General features: G+C 38.9%; 1 protein-coding gene across 4 annotated transcripts in view; it reads left to right on the top strand.

Annotated features, from left to right (window-relative positions):
- Ddx6 (DEAD-box helicase 6) overlaps positions 1–20,283 on the top strand; it is a 36,607-nt gene that overhangs the window by 2,518 nt on the left and 13,806 nt on the right. For all 4 annotated transcript variants that reach the window (XM_021637912.2, XM_021637911.2, XM_021637909.2 and 1 more), the window contains exons 2-8: positions 903–1,371; positions 5,905–5,968; positions 7,217–7,321; positions 15,321–15,450; positions 16,218–16,364; positions 18,480–18,574; positions 19,128–19,250. In XM_021637912.2, the coding sequence (XP_021493587.1) occupies positions 1,172–1,371; positions 5,905–5,968; positions 7,217–7,321; positions 15,321–15,450; positions 16,218–16,364; positions 18,480–18,574; positions 19,128–19,250 (864 nt within the window). In that variant the 5' untranslated portion in view covers positions 903–1,171. The remainder of the gene's footprint in view (positions 1–902; positions 1,372–5,904; positions 5,969–7,216; positions 7,322–15,320; positions 15,451–16,217; positions 16,365–18,479; positions 18,575–19,127; positions 19,251–20,283) is intronic.

Genomic DNA, 20,283 nt, shown 5'->3' on the forward strand with positions numbered 1-20,283 from the left:
CTTGTGTTCTGTCTGGCCCTTAGCAATTTTTTATTTACCAAGTTTTGAGATTTCCACTTGGGGAACAATTTAAAATACAGGAGGTTGACCAACTCTTTCTTAAAGTAACTGTTAATTAGACTTGGTACTCCGGGTGATTTGGGAGAATTTTATTAAACCTACACGTTTGTTTAACCCTCTGGTTTTTCTTTCCTCTTTAATTACAGGAAATCCTCCTCCCCTCCCTTTTGAACTTTGTTAAAGTAGGTTATACTTTTTGGAAAGTATATTGAAAGGCAACACTAAGCTTTTAGTATTGAGGGGTTTTGTTTTTTTAATAGTTGAAGAGGGTCTTAGAGATTTTCAAGTGAAAGATTTTTTGATATGTAGACTGTTCCATACAGATCTTTTGACTGCTTGATTTATTTTTGTAAGGACAAAATTCAATGGGGGGAAAAAGACACTTCTCTAGTTGAAAATGGTCAGAAAACTTTTTTTAATTTGAAAACAGTCTTATTTAAGGACTCTTGGTTGCTGTCAGAAACAGAAAAATGTTAACGAATTGTCTAGGTCAGATCTAGATTTACATTAAATTGCTATTTCAAGACTTAATGCAGTTAATTAAGGACTTGGAGAGAATTCATCAGAAAGGAGATTGAATCACATATTTTGAAAGTGAATTTGAATTGTATTAATAGTATTTTTCTGCCTCATTTTCTCTTGATGGCTTTGTTCTAAAAATTTTAATGTTTGTAGATGGGTTTTTAAGGCAGTTCTTCCCTGTGTCTTATCTGTCTTAACTAGTGATTTGACCTGAGTGTGGCTGTTAGTAGTTCTTTAAGGATGAACATTCCATTAAAAGGGAACAATTTTCCCCCTTGACTTTGCTGTTTAATAATTTAACTTTTTTTTCTTTTTTTCAGATTGAAGTAAGTGAATTCAGATAAAATTCAAGCTTGTTAGAGGGCTTTAAAAAAATCAGTTGATTCGGTGCATGAGAGCAAGTTAACTACTGCTGCTTACTGTTGAGAGACTTACAGGTGCTTGCCTGAATTGCAATAAAGGACTCAAATATTGAGCAAGACTTATTTATCTCTTCATTTTGGAGAGCTTCATAAACTGTTATTACAGTTTCTCTACTGACTTTGAAAAGTTTGGAGTTTGAAAGAGACACCTTTGCAGTTAACAAAGCATGAGCACGGCCAGAACAGAGAACCCTGTTATAATGGGTCTGTCCAGTCAGAATGGCCAGCTGAGGGGCCCTGTGAAGGCCAGTGGTGGCCCTGGAGGAGGGGGCACACAGACGCAGCAACAGATGAACCAGTTGAAAAACACCAGCACAATCAATAATGGCACTCAGCAGCAAGCACAGAGTATGGCCGCCACTATTAAGTAAGTGTGAGAAGACTTGGAGACCTATGGTTTCTGATTATTTCTCTTGTTGACTACTTTATGCCTTAAATTAACCATTTTGATTGCAGGTGGAGGACAGATGACTCTGTTACAGTCATTAGGTGTTTGTAATATAGTAATGTAATGTCTACTATAATTAACCTGGCACATGATGAACATAGGTTTCTATGAATTACTATGTTTAGAATATGCTGTTCGTAGTTCAGTGTAGAAGTTAACACTTGGAAATGTGACTAAAATGGTCCCGTTCTGTTTGTTTTTGAGCAGGTTTACTTTGTAGCCCAGGCTGACCTGGAATTCATGGCAGTCTTCCTGTTTTAGTCTCCAAAGTACTGGGGTTAACACATGTAATCCACTACACCCCACCTTTTTTTTTTTTTTTGCTAGCTTACCACTGTAATACCCTGGTTTGTACAACAGCTAGACTGTTTGAAATTTTGGAAAAGACGATTTATTTTAAATACTTATAAAGATTTTAAGAATTTGGTCATTTCACTTGCATGTATGTCTGTATACCACATGCATGTGTGGTGTTCATACAGACGCGAAGTGTATGTTGAATTCATTGAAACTGGAGTTAGAAATGATGGTGAGTCTTCTGGTGGGTGCTTGGAATTGAACCTGGGCCAGTGCTCTTAACCAGTGAACCATTTATTCAGCCCCTTGAAAAGGCAAATATTAAAACTTTCTTTTTTTTTTTTAGGACAGGCTCGCCAGTCAGTAGTAGGAGCCAGATGCAGGTGGATTTCTCAGTTCTAGACCAGCCTAGTCTACAGAGCCAAGTTCCAGGACAGCCAGGGCTACACAGAGAAACCCTGTCTTGCTGGACTTAAACACTCCACATAACACACGCATAGAAAGGTTCATTTTATTTTAATAGTTTTTCAAGACAGGGTGTGTAGTCCTCTATAGATCAGGCTGACCTTGAACTCATAGATCTGCCTGCCTCTGCCTCCTGAGTGCTGGGATAAAGGTGTGGGCCACCATTACCCAGGTCAGGTCTCATTTTATAATCTTGGCAGCTGGGCTGGAACTTGGTATGTAAACCAGGCTGGAAGTTGATGGGCTTTGAACTTCCTATTTAGGTGAGACTAGGCTCAAGCTTCCTATGAGTATTAGAATTATAGTTGCACACCACTGTCCCCACGTCACGGGCATTCTAAGCTCCTCAGTATATTCACTCAAACTTTGCGCATGCCTTGTTTCATTTGTGGAATTAACCCAGGTATGGTGACTAGGGCTGAGTGAGGATTGCTTCAGTTATATAGTGTTTAAGGCTTAGCATGTCCTACATAGTAATACTGTTTCAGTCCTTGGTAGCCCCACTACCAAGACAGTGTTTCTTCTCTGGGCTATTGTTTTTGTTTTGTTTTGTTTTTTTCTTTCTTTTATAAATATATAAAAATCATTGGAATTTAGGATTTTGAACTCTTGGGAATGTACTTTTTTTGGACGTCTTAAATTCATTTGTTAAACTTAAAATTTTGTCATCTTTCTGTATAGTTGGGTTTTTTCTTGTGCTTGTTTTTGAGATGAGATCTTTTTTGTTTTGTTTTCTTTTTTTGAGACAGGGTTTCTCTGTGTAGCCTTGGCTGTTCTGCAGACCTGGTCTTGCAGACCAGGCTGGCCTTTTAATTTAGATTCACCTACCTCTACCTCCTGAGTGCTGGGAATTACAGTCTGACAACACCTTGCCTGGCTCTGGAGATAAGATCTTGCTATAAAGAAGTTCAGCCTACTTGTTGCTGGAGCTGTGAAACCCAAACTGGCCTTGAACTTGTGACCCAGTTATCTCAGACCTCCCAAGTGATGAGATTTACAGGCATAGATCACCATGCTTAGCTCACTACAGAAATTTTTTTCAGCAGGATTTGTAGGTTATCTCTAAGTGTTTGTTTGGCAGTGGACATGTCTTTAATCCCAGCATCCAGGAGGCAGAGGCAGGTGATTTTCTTTGACGCCAGCCCAGTCTCCAGAGCGAGTCCCAGGTCAGCCAAGGCTACACAGAGAACCCCAAAAAGAAAGAAAGACACTATCACTCTAAAGATTGATTTATAAGGAATTAACATTAAAAACCTTACCCCAATGGAAGTTGGGCTTCTGTTAAAAGTATAGATGTACATAAGAATGATTTAACGTTTACAGACCTTCATATAGTGATACTTTGGTTTATTGACTTGTTTTTTCTTTTTTTTTTATTATTTTCTATTACAATTTATTCACTTTGTATCCCAGTTGTAGTCCCCTCCCAATCCCACCTTCCCTTTTCTCCACCCGTGCCCCTCCTCAGGTCCACTGATACAGGAGGTCCAGGTCTCCGTAGCTCTGCCCTGGTTGAGTGCAGGGATTATAGGTGTATGTCATCCTAAATTTGAGCCGTATTAGGGGTTTTGTAACCTGGAACTTTCTAGGAAAAAGTAGTCTTCCCTGGCTCCTAGAATGTATAGATTATTGCTATGCAATTCACTGTTGGTCTCTAAGAAATCCCACTTTGTTGTTTCTATTTGAGACAGGACCACACTGTATAACCCTGGCCAGCCTGGAACTCTGTATATAGATCAAGCTGCCCTCGAACTTGAGATCTGCCTGCCTATGCTTCCCAATTGCAGAGATTAGAGGCATAATAGGATTGGTTTTTAACTATATAGAAATTAGAACATTTTCTAAGTTGTAGTTTATTTTAACGCATACACATAGACAAGCAAAATTTGGCTCCTTCATTCCTAAGGGCAGGTAGACAGATACGTATGAAAGTATTGTTCACTTAAAATTTTTGATTTGAGATGATAGTTTCGCTTCTGGAATTAGTAGTTTCCTTTCAGTTCTTTTGTCTTTTTCCACATTTTAGTGTGTCGTCTCTTTGAAGCCATCTGAATTTCACCAGATGTTTTAGAACTTTTTTTAAAAATATATTTATCTTTATTTTATATGTATTGGAGTGAAGGTGTCAGATCCCTTGGAATGGGCATTACAGACAGTTATAAGAGCCATGTCGGTGCTTAGGAATTGAACCTGGGTCCTTTGAAAGAGCAGACAGTGCTCTTAACTGCTGAGCCATCTCTCCAGCCCCGTTTTAAAACTCTTTAGTACTTCTCTCTATTGCCTATTTTCTCGCCTTGGTTTTTCATTTTTAAGATATAATTGAGTAAAGGCTGGAGAGATGGCTTAATGTTTAGGAGTACTGGCTGCTCATCCAGAGGACCCAGGTTCAATTCACAGCACCCACATGGCACCTCACAACTGGGTGTAACTCCAGGTCCAGAGGATCTGCACAGACATACAAGTCGAACAGCAAGGATATAATTGAGTATAATTTGTGGGCCAGTTTTTGCATGTATCTTATATATTGTTGTGAATTGTTAAATTTGATGGTGTTGCAAGCTGTTTTACTAGGTTATCAAATGTTTTTGCTTAGAAAGTTTAGAGGTGTAGGCTAAAGCAAAGGATCATGACTTCAAGGCCAGCCTGAGCTGTATAGTAGGCTCTTATGTAAAGAAAAGGAAAGAAAGGTGCCTGTGTTTGTACTTTATGTAGGCTCTAGCGTTAGATAAACCAAGCTTTGGGGTGTTGTAGGGACAGGTTCAAGCATCTCCAGGTGAAATGACTGAGATGTTTATAAATAGCTAATACTAAGTTATTTTTTTCGCCATAGTACTGACCGCTGTTAGACACCCAGTTTGTATATGAGAGACCAGAAGTTTGGGGAAGTTACTGATAAAGCGTCACAGAAAGAGTAGGAATAGAATCAAGGCTTAACCTCTGTTTGAAACTTCATGACTTGTGTGTGCTTTTGTGTTCTTTGTGTTGTTCAGACTAGCCTGGGATTTCCAGGCTCAGGTTCTGCCTCATTCTCCTGGGCAGCTGGAGCTACAGATACTCTTGGTTCTAACAAGAATCAATTAGTTACCAGAAGTTACAGAGTTGGATGACTATAGGGTGGGTACTGTGCCAAATTAGAAGGTACTTCCTATTTAAAGGGATCAGCTGTTGATTTAAGTTCTGGTTACTAGGTAGCCCAAGCTTGTCGGAAGACCTGGGCTCAGTTTCTTAGCATTACAAAAAAAGAAGAAAAAAGAAAAAGTTAATAGTTACTAAGTTCTACCAAACTGTTGCCATATAGGAATTTGAAACATTATTGCCAAAGTGTGTCTCCTGAACTGCTGTGGGTTGAAAGCAGCAGTTTTTTCAAGAAAATCCAGAATCTGAGCCTTTTAAAAAATTTAGCTGTTAAATGTTTGCAGCTCAAAAAACCAAAACAAAACTGTGTAGATGAAATAAGACATGCTTTGACAAACACTTGTGCTTCTACTCCTAAGCCCTTCTGTTCTTAAGTCCTCATCTTCCCAAGAACATGTTCCTTGAAGTTAATGATCTTGTTAATTATATTAACTGCTTGAGTGTGCTAAACTTACTGTGCTTTTTAGAGAGACAATACTGTTTGAGTGTTTCATTTGTATTATTAAGAGGAAGCAATGGATTGTGGTAATTTCATGTTTACTACATTCTCTCTAGACCTGGTGATGACTGGAAAAAGACTTTAAAACTCCCTCCAAAAGATCTAAGAATCAAAACTTCGGTAAGTTGGTTTGTACAGTTAAACGGGAGAGTGGGCAGTTATAAGTAAAGGAGTTGCATGAAGTGACACTGTGGTTGTTTTATTTTGAGATAGTGTCCCATGTAGTCACAGGCTTACTGCAAACTCTTGGTTCTCCTTCCTTAGCTCATTTGTGCTAGGAGTACAGTTAGGTATGTGCCATCGGACTAGCAAGTAGATATGATTTAAGTGTCTTTAGTTTTTTAGATAGGGTTTCACTATTTAGCTGAGGCTATATGTATTGAAATGGTTGAAACTGTATAGTTACTAGATAATAGAGTGCCAGAAAAAAATCTTACCAGTCTTTGGTGGGATTATGAAATGGGGGTTAAATATGTCTGTTTGTGTACATATATATGCATATCTTTGTTGTTTTGTATTTCCAGGCAGTTTCTCTGTGTAGCTCTGGATTTCCTTGAACTAGCTCTAGACTAGGCTGGCCTCAAACTCATAGTGCTGGGATCAAAGGTGTGCACCACCACCATCCAGCTTGGCTGTATATCATAACCTAATTTTCTCAATATTTTTTTCCTCAGGCTCTCTGTGAGAGATTTAGGTTAGATATTATATATATGAGTGTGTAAGAACAGGCATTCAGAGAAATTCTTTTATTTCAGTATTCTCAACCAAGGGTAATATTTGTGACCAAGGAAACATTTAATAGTAACTAGAAATATTTTCTGTTATCATCCCTGGATTCTTACGGAATCGCCTCAAAACCGTTACCTGACCACAAATGTCAAAGCGCTGTGCTTGAGAAACCTGGATGTAGCCAAAGATATTGGTAGCTAGTGAGTAGGAGAACTACGGTTTGATTTCACATCTTGTAACTAATTGAATGTTATTTATGTAGAAATACTCTACTTCAGATTATGCACATTGGTGGCTTTGCCCAAAGGTCCATTTTTTTTAAGATTTATTTATTTATTATGTATGCAGAGTTCTGTCTACATGTACAACTGCACGACAGAAGAGGACACCAGATCTCATTATAGATGGTTGGGAGCCATCATGTGGTTGCTGGGAATTGAACTCAGGACCTTTGGAAGAGCAGTCAGTGCTCTTAACTAGTCCCCCAAAGGTCCATTTTTTAAGTGATATGTATTTGTTGAAAAAGTAGTTATTTTCCAGAAAAGTTAAAACAGTAGTAGGTCAGGCATAGTTTTTTAAGCATGCTATCTATGAAAGAATCCAGATTGTATTTTATTTTTATTTGTTTTATTTGATTAGGATGTGACCTCCACAAAAGGAAATGAGTTTGAAGATTACTGTTTGAAACGGGAGTTGCTAATGGGAATTTTTGAAATGGGCTGGGAAAAACCATCTCCTATTCAGGTATGTTCACTCTTTTGTTACCTGAAGGTTGTGTATCATGCATTATACACTTCGGCAATCTTAGAAAATAGTATGTATAGCTGGACTGTAGCACTCAGGAGGCTGAGGCAGGCAGATCTCTGAGTTTGAGGGCAGCCTGGTCTACAGAGTGAGTTCCGGGAGAGCCTGAGACCACAAAGATCCTGTCTTGAAAAACAAAACCAAAAAATAAATTAAAAAAAAATTTTTTTTAAACATAGGGGTTGTTTTGTCTGCGTGTATGTCTGGAATCTGCAGAAACAAGGGCCTCCGAGTCCCTGGAGCAGGAGTTAAAGATAATTGTAAAACCACCATGTGGGCTGGGAATTGAACTGCGTCTCCTGGAAGCCTAAGCAGTACACTGAACTGTTGAGCGACCTTTCCAGCTCCTACTTTTTTTTTTTTAACCTGTGGGAATAGCGTAACATGTCTTTGTATTTGTGTGTGCATACAGTATTTTTCAGAACTTTTTTGTAAATGTTTTTTGAGACAGGGTTTAGTCTAGTCCATACTAGCCTTGAATTTGAAATGTAGCTGAAAATGGCATTTGAGCTCTTGTTTCTTCAGCCTCCCAAATCTCAGATTACATGCAAACATCACCATCCCCAGCTTTTTTCTTGAACTTTTAAAAGGTTAAATTACAGAACCCTGTTCCTTTACCTGTGAGTCTTTCAGTATGTATTTCCTAAGAATAGAGATTTTGTGTGTGTGGGGGGGTCTTTTTTTGGTCATTGGTTGATATTTTTAATTTTTTGTTTTTGTATTTATTTTAATTTTACATTTTTTATGTGTGTGAGTGTTTTACCTGCATGTATGTTTATGTACCGCACAGTGCCTGAGATGACCAGACAAGGGTGTTGGATCTCTTGAAACTGGAGTTATAAGTGGTTGTGAACTGCCATGTGGATTCTGGGAATCTAATCTGGACTCTCTGGAAGAGCAGCCAGTGTTTTTGATTGCTGAGCCATCTGTTCATCCCCTGGATTGTTTTTAACATTTTGTGGACATGTAGAGGTCAGGGGAGCCAGTTCTTTTTCTACTCTGTAGGTTCGGGGATTAGACTCAGGCCGTTGCACTTAGCATCAAGGACCTTTAGTACAGTTGCTCGTGTTTTAGAACACCAACACCATAAAATTAATTTTGTTGCTACTTTATAACTTTGTAGTTGAGGCAGAAAAGGCTGGTGGAAGAGTGCTTGGCTATTGTGACCAAGATCCTTAGCATCACAAACTCCAAACACTCTTTTAAAGGCTCATATAAGGGCAGGTTCTTCTTTATAGGGACTAAATATGGAATGGCTGATCGAGCTAAAACTTACTACAGGCCAGACCAATGATCAAGGAAGACTAAAATTGGTAATTAGGAAAATTGCCATAATAATCAGGACAGTTTGATGAAAAGAAGCTATACAAGATAATCCAAATTAATGACATCACCAATCAGACTATATGCACCTTCAAATTCAACACCCAAAGAAACTTGTAACAGGAGTTTTGCAGTAATTTTGCTGAGAAAGCATGACTTGAGCCTAATCACAGGGACCCATTTTTAAACAGAAATGTCTGTTTTAAAAAAGTGGAAAAGGGGGCTGGAGAGATGGCTCAGCAGTTAAGAGCACTGTCTGCTCTTCCAAAGGTCATGAGTTCAATTCCCAGCAACCACATGGTGGCTCACAACCATCTGTAATGTGAACTGATTCCCTCTTCTGGCAGATGTAAATGCAGACTGAACACTCATATACATGAAATAAATAAATCTTTAAAAAAAAAAAAAGTGGAAAAGACTAGACATGTAGCCTAGTTGGTAGAATGTTCCCCCAGCTACACACGCACAAAAAAAAAAAAAACACCCCTGACTTTGCTATATAAACTGGACAAGATTTTATAGGCCTGAAATCCCAGCACTTTTTTATAGACTGATTGCAAGTTTAGGGTCATCCTTGGCTACAAAGAGTTTGAGGCCAGCTAGGATACATGAGACTGTATCTCAGAAAGCAACAGGGCCAACAAGGTGGCTTGTACAGAGTTGCTGAGTAGCTAAGCTGACTCCCAACTCAAGATCTTCCTGCTTTAACCTCCCAAGTGCTAGAGTTGTAGGCATGGACCGTCAAGCCTGTCTCTACCCACATGTCTTCTCCTTACACATGTTCTTTTCTTGGCTTTTCAAGACAGGATTTCTCTGGGTTGCCCTGGTTGTACTGAACTCTGTAGGTCAGGCTAGCCCTAAACTCAGCTCTGCCTGCTTCCTGCTGGGATTAAAGGCATGGAATACTATGCCTGTCTATTTATTACTTCTGTTTTCCCTTAAAATGAATAACCATCTTTTTTAGTGTTTAAGACTACAGGTTGGTGTGTGTATATATATATGTATGTATTGTGTTTTGTCTACATGTATACAAGTACATCAAGTACATGCAGATGTGCCTGGTGCTGTCTGAGGCCAGAAGAAACCCTTGTATCCTCTGGGACTGGAATTATAGCCAGCTTATTGTGAGCTGTCATGTGGGTGCTGGGAATTAAGCCCAGTTCCTTTAGAGGAGCATCTAACCACTGAGCCATCTCTTCAGTCCTGAGACTATAGTTTGAATAGATTTATTTATTCTATGCATGTGAGTGCTTTACCTCTGCAATGTGCAAGCCTGTTCCTGGAAGAGGTCAAAAGAGTGTCAGATCTGGAGTTAGAGATGTATGTGGATTCTGAGAACCAAATCTGGGTCCTCTGCAAGAGCAGCAGGTACTCTTAACCACAAAGCTATTTAATGGATATTTCTCCTCAAGATATTAAAGCCTTGATTAGATGTTTAAGCTGTCTACATTTGAATTGTGTGTATTTTGTTTCTGTTTTTCAGTGTCACTGTTTTTGTTGTTGTTGTTGCAAATGTATGTGTTTGTGTTTGGAAACAAGGCTTTACTTTGTAGCACATGCTGATCTGGAACTCACTGTATAGCCCAGGCTGTCCTTGGAGTTGCAACAGTCCACCTGGCTCAGCCTCCTAAGTACTGGGATTACAGGTATGAGTTATCAGTTCTCAGCTGTACTTTGTGTGGTGTGTGTATGTGCAGGCCAGAGAACAACCTTTAGATGTTACTCATCAGTCACCATCTACCTGTTTTTTGTTGATGTTTGAGACAGCATTTCTCTCTGTGGTATTAGTCACTAAGTAACCTAGACTGGTTTGTTAGTGAGCTCCAGGAGTCTGTTTGTCTTTGCCTTCCTAGGGTTGGGATTACACACCCCTGCTGTCTGTCATGCCTGGCTTTTTGACATAGGTTTTGGGAATCAAATTCAGGTTCTAGTGCTGTTGAAGCAGTACAGTAGTGAATGAGCTATTTCCCTAGCCCCTGAACAGCTTTGAAAGATGGAATTTAGTTGGAATTTGGCTGTAAGATTATTGGAGAATGAGGTATTTGAAATTGTTCTCAGGAGGTTTTACAGTGACAACTTGGAACCAGACACACAACAGATTGAGCCCGTACATCTCTCCAGATGTAGCCATCTGTAATGGTTACTCACTCTGAGCCTTGTGACCAGTAGAGTGACTTTATTCTAAACATAGAGTGTACTTCTTGCTGGGGCCTCGGAATCTGCTTTTCTCTGGTTATCACTGAACTAACTTTGAGATTCTGATTGTGAGATGGAGACTGTGCGTGTAAGATATGTGAAGATTAGAAGACAGTTTTGTCAGTCCTTGCCTTTTACTTTAAGGCAAGGGATCTCTTTCCTGTGTTCTTCCACCTCCCATCTCACCATAGAGTTCTGGGATTATAAATAAGGACTACCGTGCCTGGCTGAGCTTTTGTGTGGGTTTTGGGGATTCAAACTCAGGTCCTCATGCTTGTTCATATTAATTAAACTGTTACTAAACTAATCTTCAAATCTGTAGTTATCTGATGAGGCAAAGAAAGGACAGTCTATGACTGAGGGGAACATGGAAATTTGTTGCTATTAGCAGCAGAATCCTGTACACTGTCAAGAAAGCAAATTGCTTTGTCAACTAGGTCTAACAAGAATGAGTAGCTTATTCTCAGTAATTACAGCATTCTGAATCCTTTTTTTTTTTTCATTCTGAATCCTTTAGTGAGTTATTCTAACTAGTCATGGGTTTAAATAGGCTAAAAGAATTAAGATCTGTCTTCAGGTCTTGTATTCCTTTATTGTTGTCATAGTAAATTTGGATGTTTCTTACAGTGGCTTGGAAATTAATATCGTCTCCTTTCCCTCCCCCCTTCCTTTTCTTTAAAGAATTTTTTAAAAGATGTATTTATTTTATTTGCATTGGTGTTTTGCCTGCATGTCTGTGAGGACGCCAGATCCACTGGAACTAGAGTTAAGAGAAAGTTGTGTATTGCCCTGTGGGTGCTGAGGTTGAACCTGGTCCTCTGGAAAGGCAGCCAGTGCTCTTAACCGCTTAGCCATCTCTTCAGCCTTCCTTTCTTTTTTAAGACAAGTTCTTGTCTTAAACTTACCCTGGACTGGAATTTATAGAGGTCCACCTACCTCTGCCTCCTGAATGCAGGGGTTAAAGGAGTGCGCCACCATGCCAGCATCTTAGCTCTTGTTCTCTTTTCCTCGTGAAACCACATTGAAAATTAAGGTGGTTTTGTTCTTTTAATTTTGAAACAATCTGGTTTGGGCTTAGGATAGACCCAAACTCAAAGTAATCTTAAGTCCTGAAATTAAAGACTTGTGCCACCATGGTCAGTGAAATTAAAGTTTTTTTTTTTTTTATTGTTTTCTGGCTGTTTGTTTGTTTGTTTTTCAAGACAGAGTTTCTCTGTGTAGCTCTGGCTGTTCTAGAACTCTCCCTGTAGACCAGGCTGGCCTTGAACTCAGATCCAACTGCCTCTGCCTTCTTAGTGCTGGAACTAAAGGTGTGCACTGCTGCCTCTCGGCTTCTTATTTGTGTTTTTTGCAGTATGGGAATTGGGCTTTATCTCCACCCCCATCTTAACTCTTTTAATAATGTGGAACCAAGTAGTGTGTGGGTAGCCTGTTACAGTCGGTAAAAAGACAAGCCTGTGGCAATAATGGCAACTTCTGATACGACAAATTTGACTCGAAGCAGGAAGAAGACATTAAGACCAGAAGGTCAAAGCCAAGACTTTTCTGGTTCACTGTTTCACTGTGTATAGTAAACAGGAATCAACACTATCTGTGAAACTAAAAGCATTATCATTAAACTATTTTCAAGGTTTTGTTCTAACCATCTGGCACCCATCTGATGCCTCTGAATTCTAGGTAGAAAATACATCATTAATGTCTGGAGATATAGTTGCTTGCCTAGCATGTCTGAAGAGCCCTGAGTTTATGACCAGTGCTGCATAAGCAAGGTATCCTGGCACCATTATCCAGGTCTAGTGGTACATGCTTGCACTCGGAGCACTCAAGATAACTGTTCACAGTCATCCTCCGTATATAAGGAGGCCAGCTGGGCTACCTGAAATTCTGTGTGTAAAAGAAAGAAAAAAATACATGGTAGAGGATAAGAAGTCATGCTCTTTGTTACTTATTTCTGTAATAATTTTAAAAAACAGCTATTTTGATAATTGATTGATAGAGGTATATATCAATGATTGTGAATCTGTATTTCCATGGTGTTCTTGTTGTTTTGGTTTTACTTTTTAGAAATTTAAAATTTCGTATCCTCCTCACACATAAGTATGTAGTTGAAATATATTTAACTATTTGTTGCCTAAATTTCCAGTAAGCAAAAGGAATGGACTTTCCTTACTCTTGTTTTGTCACTTTGAACAGGACATTTGCTCCTGAACAACATTTCCAACATTTTGTTTTGTTTCAAGATAGTATATTAACAGCATAGCCCATGCCCTTAAGCTCAGAGCAGCCCTCCTGTTTCTACCTCCTGAGTACTGGGATCAAAGTCTTGAACTGCCATCCTCAATTCATTTTTTTGCTTTTAAAGTTTGCTGGAAATTATTTCTGGTATTGGGATGTGGAGGTGTGTACACTTGTAAATTCAGTAGCCTCGGTTTCATGATTTCAGGCTAGCCAAGGATACGTAATAACATAATAATTGTCTGAAGGGGGCGGGGTGGGGGCCTCTTGTTAGAGCTCAGTGATGAATGTTTGCCCAGCATGCACCAGACACCAATTTTAGTGCCAAATGAAGAAAAGTCTGAATTTCCAACCCAGGGTCTCACCGTGTAGTGCTGTCTGCTCCTAAACTCACAGAGACCCTCCTGCTTCTGCCTTGGTGCTGGGAATAAAGATGTATACCACCATTTTGTTGCCCTTAGCTCCCAGCCACCCCTGCCTAAGACTGAATTCTGTTTCTTAGCCTTTGTCAACAAGTATGAATAAGAATTCTGCCTTTTTACAGTGGCATGGTATATTGTGCTGATATTTTAAAATTTTTATTTATTACTGTGAATGTGGGCGTGTGGCTGCTATGACACATGTGGTGCCCACAGGACAGCTTTTAGTTGTTCTCCTTCCTTGTGAGTTTAAGTCAACAGGCAAGCACTTATCCCTGTCTTAGCTATTTCTGTTTCATCTTTCTGTTTATAATTTCTAAAATTTTTGTGTTTTTTTTAAATTAGTGTGAGAGAGAGAGCTCAAGGTCACACATTGCATACTTTCCAAGACACAAGTGGAAGTCAGAGCACATGTTTTAGGTATGGGACTCAGTTAAGCAGGGTTGCACATGTGCAAAAGATAAAAGATCTGAGCCACTTCACTGAGCTTAATATTAGCAGCTCATGTCACTAAACAGTGCTCAGGGCCTAAGGAAGGAGAGTCCCCCAGAGTTGGAGAACAGCCTTGGGCTCAGACAGAAAACCATATGAAAGAAACAAACCACTAAATGTTCGTGTGTGTGTGTGTGTGTGTGTGTGTGTGTTTTGTTTTTTAAAGGAAGGAACTGGGGTGAGGAAACAAACCACTATACAAGCAAGCACTAAATGTTTTTTGTGGGTTTTTTTTTTTTTTTTTTTTTGAGATAAATAAGGGAGAAAAACTTTTGTAAGGAAAAAAAAAATCAAGCTTTTTCTTCCCACCCTGAAAGATTTTATGCCTATAATGTCCAACAGTGGAGAGCGTTAGTAACAGTTGCTGCTCCTGCTCTTTACCTTGTTTTTTTCTGGAGTTACATGACCAAAGCTATTTGTCTCTGAAGTTCAATGATGTTGAGCCATTATATAAAGTTTTAGATTAAGAAATAAAGTGTTTTGCATTGTTAGCTGGGTTTTTATGGGGCTGGAGAGAGGTGGTTAATGATTAAGAGTACTTGATGCTTGCCATGGACCTGAGTTATGTTCCCAGCACCCAGTTAGGAGTTCTCAGTGACTGAAAATTACCTGCAACTCTAGAGACTCTTGACATTCTTCTGGATCCTCCTTGGAGTTGTTGGTGCCTTTTTTTTCCTGTTTATTTTTTAGACAAGCTCTTTTGTACGTCAGGCTGATGTTGAACCACTGTTCTTCCCTACTGGGGTTACAGGCATGAGCTACTTACTTTGTGGCCAGTTTTCATTTCTGACAGAAATATTCTTTTCTTGAGGACTGTTTACAGCCCTTTGAGAATATTTTCCTCTGTTGTTTTCTTTATATGCAGATACTTACCATGAACTTCTGTTTTTTGAGACAGGGTCTTTCTCTAAGAAGCCCTGGCTGCCAAAACCAGGCTGGGGTTGAACTCTGATCTTTCTTACTCTGCCTCTGGGATAAAAGGCTTGTACCAGCACGCCCAGCTCACTTACCCTATGTTATGCTGAGATTCAACTAAGATGTTGAATGTTTTCTCTAGGAACAGTTTTGGCAAACTTTTTTGGTTCATAATGATGTTAATGCTCATTGATCTTGCTAATCCACTTGAGTCTGCCATTCATACAAAATACAAACATAATACAGTTCAAAGCAGTCCCAAGAGGAGTATTGTTCATTGTAACTTAGAGAAGAGCCTAGTTATTCATAGTTAACTTTTTTTTATTCACAAGTAATTTTTGCATTACCTTGTCTTTTAGGAGGAGAGTATTCCCATTGCTTTATCTGGTAGGGATATCTTAGCTAGAGCAAAAAATGGAACAGGCAAAAGCGGTGCCTACCTCATTCCCTTACTTGAACGGCTGGACCTGAAGAAGGACAATATTCAAGGTTAGTTGGATAAAGTGTGGGGTAGGGAATCTGTCTGTACTTTCCTCCCCCTTCCTCTGCTCTTCTTTGTAGGAGGTTTATTTACTCTTGGTCAGAATTGATGCAATCTATACTTGTTACTGTCTTTACTCTCGTCTTACAGTATTTGGCGTAATTATCTAAAAATTATTCCCAACTTTTAAAGAGGACTTCCCATTTTCAGAGTACTTTTCTATGATTGATACACAGTTGATATTTAAGATAAGCAATGCAAGCTTTATTGCCCTATAGTTGGGAAAACTGAACTGTTAGGAGGTTAAGTGAGTTATTGCTTATGGCCTAGGAAACTGAATTCCCTTGTGTGGGCAGAGTTCCTTGTAGAAACAGTAAATGCTTATGCTGTGATGGCTTGAGCTTAGGGGATTTTGAGAGTTTAGAGAGTGGAAAATAAGCAAATTTATGTAGTTGTATCTGGAGTCAGTTCATATAATTAAGATTTCACCTCTAAAGCTTTTCTTATTTCCCAACTTTCAATTTATAACTATCTCTCCTTACTTTCATATGATGTAAATAAAACCTGAACAGGAGGCATTAACTGCTTAAGTATTTAGATTAGTGAATCTCTTCTGTCAAACAAATGTAGTTTAAGACTTTTAGATACAGTATGTCTATGTTATGTGTATATTATTAGACTTAATGCCTCAGTGAAATTATTTTTATAGCTTCTTAAACTTCTAAAATTGACATGTTCTTTCCTCCCCCTTCCTCTGTTCTTTGATATTTTCTAGCAATGGTGATTGTTCCCACTAGAGAACTTGCTCTACAGGTCAGTCAAATTTGCATCCAGGTCAGCAAACACATGGGAGGGGCCAAAGTGATGGCAACCACAGGAGGAACCAATTTACGGGATGACATAATGAGGCTTGATGATACAGGTAGGAAATGATTAGGTAGCACAGCTCTCTAATTGTAGTTACAAGTGTCTCCTTTTTATTTATTTTTCATACTTATTTTTAATTATATGAAAGGTGGGAGGTGATTCTGCACACAGGTGTGCAGGTGCCATGGGGAGGTCATTGGCCCCTGGGGCTAGAGTTACAGGCAGCTGTGCGCCACCTGATGTAGATGCTGGGAATTGAACTTGAATTTTCTGCAAGAGCAGCTCTTAACCACCAAACCATCTCCAGCCCCCAGGTGTTTTAGGAAACAACTAAAACATATTTTTAACAATTAATTGTGGAACTGAGGGTGGCTTGGTTAGTAAATTGCTTACCAAGCACACACAAAGCCCTGGGTGTTTCACCAACAAATAAACTGGATTCAGTGGCACATGCCTGTAATTCCAGCACTGGGGAAGTGAAATTAAGATGATCAAAAGTTCAAGGTCGGAACTCCACAAGCAGAGCAACAGAACCAAAAAATCTGAGCACAGGGGTCTTTCCTGAGACAGATACTCCAACCAAGGACTATACATGGAGATAACCTAAGACCCCTGCACAGATGTAGCCTATGGCAGTTCAGTATCCCTGTGGGTTCCATTGTAATAGGAACAGGGACTGTCTCTGGCATGAACTGATTGGCCTGCTCTTTAATTACCTCCCCCTGAGGGGGAAGCAGCCTTACCAGGCCACAGAAGAAGACAATGCAGCCACTCCTGATGAGACCTAATTGACTAGGATCAGAAGGAAGGAAAAGAAGACCTCCCCTATCAGTAGACTTGGGGAGGGGCATGCATGCAGAGGGTGGAAGAAAGGAGGGATTGGAACGGGAGGAGGGAGGGAACCGCACGGGGGATACAAAGTGAATAAATGTAATTAATAAAGGATTTTTTTTAAAAAAAATACTCACTTCATAATAAGTGTGAGGCCAGCCTGGAACACATGATACCCTGTCTTAACAAAACAAGAAATTAAGGAACAGAAGCACTGTGGTAGAAAATGAATAGTGAAAACATTTCTTTCTTTTAAGAGACAAAAAAATAGATAACTAAAAGGATTTTCAGCCTTATTAGTATTTTCAGTTTTTGTTTTCTTGAGACAGGTTCTCTCTGTAGATCAGGGTGTTCTCAAACCTGGAATTCACAGAGATCTGCCTGCCTCTGCCTTCAAAATGCTGGGATTAAGAATTTTTTAGTATTGTTTAATGTGGTTCAAAGTACCAGATTTATATTAAGTGTTCAAATTTTCAAGGTTGAAAGTATTAGTTATCAGTAATGTACATTTGTGGAAAACAGGCTGTTTTATAACACAAGTATACAATACACATGACAGTGTATTTCAGGTTATAAACTTACATTTTCAAGTAATTGGATAAATATAAGGATGTATATATACAGAGTTTTTTATTCTGGTGTGGTTTGTAGCACTGAAAAAGAAGGTAAATTTAAATATTTCATGAGATTGGCTAGATACAGTAAGGTATAGCTTTAGTGGATTGTCACAGTCAGTAAAGTAGCAGTGGTCCACAAGACTGACTTGTATTCTTTTTTTAATGAATGGCTCTCCATGGTAAAGTGCTAAGTGAAAAAGAATAACAAAATAGCAAGAGCAAGATCACATGTAAAATCAAGTTTTAGCCACAGTGTAAATATTTATTATTTGCTACTTGGCTAATTTTTTTAAATCTGGCTGTATTTTTAAGTTGCACCGTTTTTGTTTTTAGTAACCATTCTTTTTTCCCCTTAAAACAGTCTGAGCAGCATTGCCTAGATTGAAGGCATATCTTTTGTGCGAGAAACCCTGTGTTCTGCCTGCTATTTCTTGGAGTTTGTCATAAGACAAAAGTTACATGCCACTTAGTTGGAATTGGTGACTTGGGAAACTAGCCCATTCATCATAGAGTATTGTACAGCTGTTGTGAGAGGAAGTGGAAAAATTCTGCCCAAAATATATCTTTGTACGTTCTTGTATCTCTATAAGCAGTGTGTGTGGGATGCTGAATACATATTGTAAAATTACAGGTTCTTTCCCCTCCCCAGATAAAATTAACAAATATATTATTAACAAAAATACATTATTTTCTGAATCTTTTTTTTCCTGTACATTTTGTAGTGCATGTGGTGATTGCTACCCCTGGCAGAATCCTGGATCTTATCAAGAAAGGAGTAGCAAAGGTTGATCATGTCCAGATGATAGTATTGGATGAGGTAATGTTTCTTCTTTTAAAGGACTCTTACGAGCTTTGCTTGCAATTTTCAGAGCTTAAAGCGATATCTCTTAACCCTTCATTTTGTATCTGCTACTTTATATTGTTTGGTTCTTTTGTTTCTGTTCTATCCTGTTGCCTCTTCCTGAGAGCAAGGTGTATGCACACCACACACAGCTCAAAATCTGTATACTATATTATCTCTTTAATTGGAATCACATTTAAATTCTGTGAAAGAAGAAAATTTTAACAGTCCACAGCCTCCCTCCCCCATAGGTAGGGATTCTGTTTAAGACGGGCTTATTACATGGCCCAGGCTGACATCAGATTCTCAGTTCTCCTACTTCAGCCACTTGGGTTCTGGGATTACAGGCATATGCTACCATACTTGGCTCCTTACACCCTTTTGTCTTGGTAACCTTGACAGTACATATTAAAATTATGTTCATAGCCAGGAACAGCACGTATAGGTTGTGCTTTGCCCTTTGTTTGTATGCTAACCAAAATGTTCAATGTCTTACTTTTTTTTAAAGTACCTTTTCTTTGTATTACAGGCAGATAAGTTGTTGTCACAGGATTTTGTGCAGATAATGGAGGATATTATTCTCACACTACCTAAAAATAGGCAGATTTTACTATATTCCGCTACTTTCCCTCTTAGTGTACAAAAGTTTATGGTAAGTAGTAAATCTATACTTGGAATCAGTGTCATCATGGTACCTATGAATATGCTTTTACCTGTAATTATATCTTATTAGAATATTTGCTTTATGTTATTTCAGGGTTTTTGTGGGGTTTTTTTTTGTTGTTGTTGTTGTTTGTTGTTGGTTTTGGTTTGTTTTTATGTTATCAGTAAAGATTTGTGTATGGATTTAAGATTGGGTTTTTGTTTTGTTTTTGAATCATGGTCTCTTGAAGCCCTGGCCAGAGGGTTGGCTTCAGTCTCACAGAGGTCTCCTGACTCTGCCTCCCAAGTGCTGGGATTAAAAGTATGTGCCACCACATTTGACACACACACACACACACACACACACACACACACACACACACACTTGAATTTTCTAAACGGAATCTCTATATGAGTTCCAAAGCTAGCCTGGTTTACATAATTAGTTCCAGCCCACCTCCACCCCAACATAGTTTCTCTGTGTAGCCATGGCTATTCTGGAACTCACTCTGTAGACCAGGCTAGTCTCAAACTCAGAGAGCCTCTTGAGTGCTGGGTTAAAGGCATGTACTGCCATCCTCCAGCACATTTTTAAACTCTGTTTCAAAAACAGAAAGAGAGTTGTAATTTTCTTTATTTAGCTCTTTCTGCCAAGATCACATATCCCATAGATGATAGGTAAATTGGTTATAGCACTATCCAGTATATAAAACATGGTTGCCCTGGAAATCCTTATATAGTCATAGTGCTCTTTCTATTGCAGCCTTCTGAGTGGTGGGCTACAGGCATGCACAACCCTGCTCATCTCTAGCATAGTCATATTGTGAATCTGAAGTATACCATTTTAGGATTACTTATTTTATGAATATATCTTTTGAAAAGAGATGGATCCTTTAGAGCAAGAGACCCCCCCCCAAAAAAAAAGTATAAGTTTAGGGCAAGAAATGGAACTTAAGGTTAGACTCCTTGCCAAGCATACCTGAAGCCTAAGTTTAATTCCCTAGTACTGCCCTACCCTCTGGGGGGGGGAAAAAAGCAAAAAA

Source organism: Meriones unguiculatus, chromosome 1 (genome assembly GCF_030254825.1).
Source record: "Meriones unguiculatus strain TT.TT164.6M chromosome 1, Bangor_MerUng_6.1, whole genome shotgun sequence".
Lineage (NCBI taxonomy): Eukaryota > Metazoa > Chordata > Mammalia > Rodentia > Muridae > Meriones > Meriones unguiculatus.